At 41.4% G+C, this 3690-nt stretch overlaps 1 protein-coding gene across 5 annotated transcripts in view; it reads left to right on the top strand.

Moving 5' to 3' along the window:
- Nucleotides 1–3690, top strand: part of LOC118453277 (E3 SUMO-protein ligase NSE2-like) — a 46967-nt gene that overhangs the window by 25729 nt on the left and 17548 nt on the right. For all 5 annotated transcript variants that reach the window (XM_035903408.1, XM_035903409.1, XM_035903410.1 and 2 more), the window contains exon 3: nucleotides 3334–3440. In XM_035903408.1, coding sequence (XP_035759301.1) covers nucleotides 3334–3440 — 107 coding nt within the window. The remainder of the gene's footprint in view (nucleotides 1–3333; nucleotides 3441–3690) is intronic.

Here is a 3690-nt window from a genome sequence, read left to right on the forward strand (position 1 = left end):
TTCATAAAGTCATGCGAGCTGGAATTCATAATCATGAAGTGTGCATATTCAGCCAGCTAATTTTAACATGATGCACATGGGCCTTTGAAAATGAAAATTATGGCCTTGAACTGGGCTTTCTGTGAGTAAAAGATGTAATATTGCAAAATGTATAATCTCTGGGTGGTGAGGGTAAGGACTTGTGGAGAAATGCTTACTAAACTCAACATATTTAGCCTAGATAACAAGGAGACTTAACTACAGCATGCAACTTCGATGGTATTTTGTGGCAGTAGCTAAAAGCATATGCAGAGAGTTTGGAATGCATTCCTTAGATATGAATTAGAACAAGATTAGGATAAATTTTGATTAGATAACAGAAAGGCACTGATCCAGCACTTTCAAAGCGTTTGATTTTGGTGTTGAGCTAGGTTGCTGGCCTGCAGAGTGAAAGGTTTGAGTATTTTGGAGAGTTAGCTGGCTTTGTAGCTGAAGCCTGGCTGGAGGGTATTCAGCAGATAATGTGGTCACAGTCTGCTGGAAGAGAGACAGTGCCTTGAATCCATTTGCCATGAATCTCTACTGCCTTTCTCACAACTGAAATAAAAGTAGCAGCAGGGCTTGCAGAGTGGATAACGGGCAATGCTTTTTTGATATTTCAAAAGCCTGGTATAATTATTAGATTTTTATTCTTCTTTGTGTTATAGTGCTGTTAAACTAATGGGTTGGTGGGATTTGGGAGAGTGAGTTGTGGGATGGTGGTGAGGAGAGACAAGTCTTTCTTTTCTAATTTCTTGTTCCCTAGTAAGATCAGGTCAGCTGGTGTGTTCTGATTAGTCTAGGGTCGGTTGTAAGGAAACATTGAAGGTGCTGGGATCCCTGCCTCGGTGAGCTATAAAACCTTACACCCCCATACAGCTTCTCATCGTGTGTACCCAAGCTCTGCTCTGCATCTGCTCCTTACCAGGGAGGGGCAGAAGTGCTCTCAGCTCATCAGGGGAAGGGAGAGTGTGGTGGGAGCGGAGGAGCCATGCACAGTGTGTAATGTAGGACGACAAGAGTTTTTTAAAGGCAAATAGAATAGCCTGTAATGTCAGTTTTCTTTTAAATCTCGTTTAGGAGATGGGGAGATGAGTGACTGGGAACAACATGGGAGATTTCTTCTTAGGTCTCAGCACCTTGGACTATGGATTCAACTGCACATAGAAAATGGACTCTAGTATCTGTCAAAGAGCAGAAATAGGGGATGGACAACAACTGACCTATACAGTCCTTCAGATCTATCTTTATCTCCATAATGCCTTCAAGTGCAGACCATGGTCATGCGTTAGTGACGCATTCAGTGATTTCACAGTGTATACAACATTCTTCATGTGCATGAAAGAACAGGAACAGGGAAACAGCAGTGAACATCACTGAGACTTAAAACAGTCTGGTGGATGAGTGGAACAGTCACTACATGAAGAATGTAGGGCAGGATGTAGTTACAGATAATGTCCCTCTTGCCTGAGCTGTGTTCTACCTCTTTGAGCTTTATTTTAATGCATCTCTCACATTGCAACACTATTATTCTTTATCTAAAGCTTTTCTTAATTTTTAGGAAAGAAGGCATCAGTACAGCTCTCTTGGTGTTTAACAATGCACTTCTCTTCCCCTAAAAAAACAGATTTAGGCCACTGTAGTTTCTTTATGTCGTGGATATGATTCATTTTGGCCATGGGAGGAGAATGACAGTTACTTGCTACACAAACCTTTCCTGTGATTCATGGAGTGCCATTTGTGTCAGCCTTGAAGGAGGCACTTCATATGCTTCCTAGCAGGAAGGAAAAAGAGCACGATCATAGTTACCAGATAGGATATGGAAATTGGGTGGGAGGGAAGGGAAAGGGGAGAGGGAAATGCTGATTTTTCAGAAGAAAGTTGCAGGAATGCCAAGATTCTGCCTGCAATATCCATTCATCTACTTAATGAAAAATGGATACATACCAAGCTTATATGTAATTAAGGGAAACATCATGACTGTAATTGCCATGTTCGCAAAATAGTATGGCTTATGTAACTTCTTTGTGTAAATATATCTTAGCACTTTTCCTTCTGTCTCCTGGATCAATCACTGTTTCATATGGTGTGAAGCTCCTATGCCTGAGTGATGTGTTCCAGCAACAGTTTCAGGTTTTTCTCTCAAGCTAAGATGGCCGTATACAATGCTTTATGGCAGCTTTCTGCAGAGACAGATTTTTGTGCTCTAACATACTAAAGTAGTTAGCAGCTTAGGAAGTGCACTAGCTTGCCAGATCAAAAGACATTTTCCTTTCTTCACAAAATAATTTGAAAAGCTATACCATCATTTTCTTCCTAAAAATAACAGCACAGATTGGCTACTTAAACTGCTTGTAGAGAAGAATACTCCATTAAAGACAACCCCTAATGTTGCACGGCAGACTTTGGGGCTCTTTTACAGCTTCTAGCTGCTTCCAGCTGTTTATACCTGGAATAAATGGGAGTAGGAGAAGTGGAAACTTAGGTTTCCTAATTTCTTAATTCCCTAACTGGGTAGGGGCTGGTGGCTGGCTGGCTGCCCTCCCGCAGCCGGCAGTGTTTGGTGTGGTACGTGTACCGGTGTCGGGAGATGCAACTGCGGCTGCTCGCCGTGTGGTGTCCATGAAGAGTCCTTACCCAGCTGAGCAGGTGCACAGCAATGTCAGAATGGGAAAGCAGAGGTGTAGTTAGAGATGAAAGGAGTGAAATTAGGAGGAATGCAGAAGAGAAAAAAAAAAAGTAAATGTGAATTACTAACCACATGTCCTGTATTCATTGATTTTCACTGGCAATTAAAATTTTACTGCTTGATTCACCAGCACTATTCAATCTCCCATTATTTCCTGTGTTATAAAATGCTGGCTCTGTTTTGATTCTGCAGTAGCTATATTTATTGGGGATAAGGGGTCTAATTATAGCTCTGAACCATACTGTACTGAGAGGGCATTTAAGTTTCTTCTGACTTTCTGAGGCAATGTGATGAGTCATGAAATATAACTTTTGCAGAAAATATCCCGATTGCCTAATGACTAGGTATTGGGAGATGAAATTACACACACTCTCTCTTGTTCACATGAAACTAGGGAAGTGTCTTTCTGAGTAAGCTGTTTGTTCAAGTTACCCAAGAAATGTCAAGGTTTACAGTTGCAAAATAGGAAAAAAGTATATGCTTGAGGAGCTTGAAAACGCCTGCTGTGCCTTACAGATGCTTTAGAAATTCACAGCATTAATACTTGTCTTCATAGCTGTAAAGAAAAAATGCTGCCTGAAAATAACTCAACTGATCATCCACGTACAACGTGTTTTGTTTTGCAGATGATGTAGAGGATGTTGACAGTATGGAAAATGTGATGTTAGAATATGCCGCAATGGACAGAGAACTTAACCATTACATGAGAGCAATTGAAGAAACGGTAAATCAGGTAAACTGCCACTGCTATTGAAGTTACAAAAATATATCTTTATTTAAATATTATCTTAAGTGGTGTCCCCCAGGGCTCAGTTCTAGGGCCAGTCTTGTTTAATATCTTTATCAATGACCTGGATGAGGGGATTGAGTGTGCCCTCAGTAAATTTGCAGATGACACCAAACTGGGTGGCAGTGTTGATCTGCTTGAGGGGAGGAGGACTCTGCAGAGAGACCTGGACAGGCTGGATCGATGGGCCGAGGCC

Source organism: Egretta garzetta, unplaced genomic scaffold, assembly GCF_000687185.1.
Source record: "Egretta garzetta isolate BGI_Z169 unplaced genomic scaffold, ASM68718v1 scaffold50, whole genome shotgun sequence".
In the NCBI taxonomy this organism is placed as follows: Eukaryota; Metazoa; Chordata; class Aves; order Pelecaniformes; family Ardeidae; genus Egretta; species Egretta garzetta.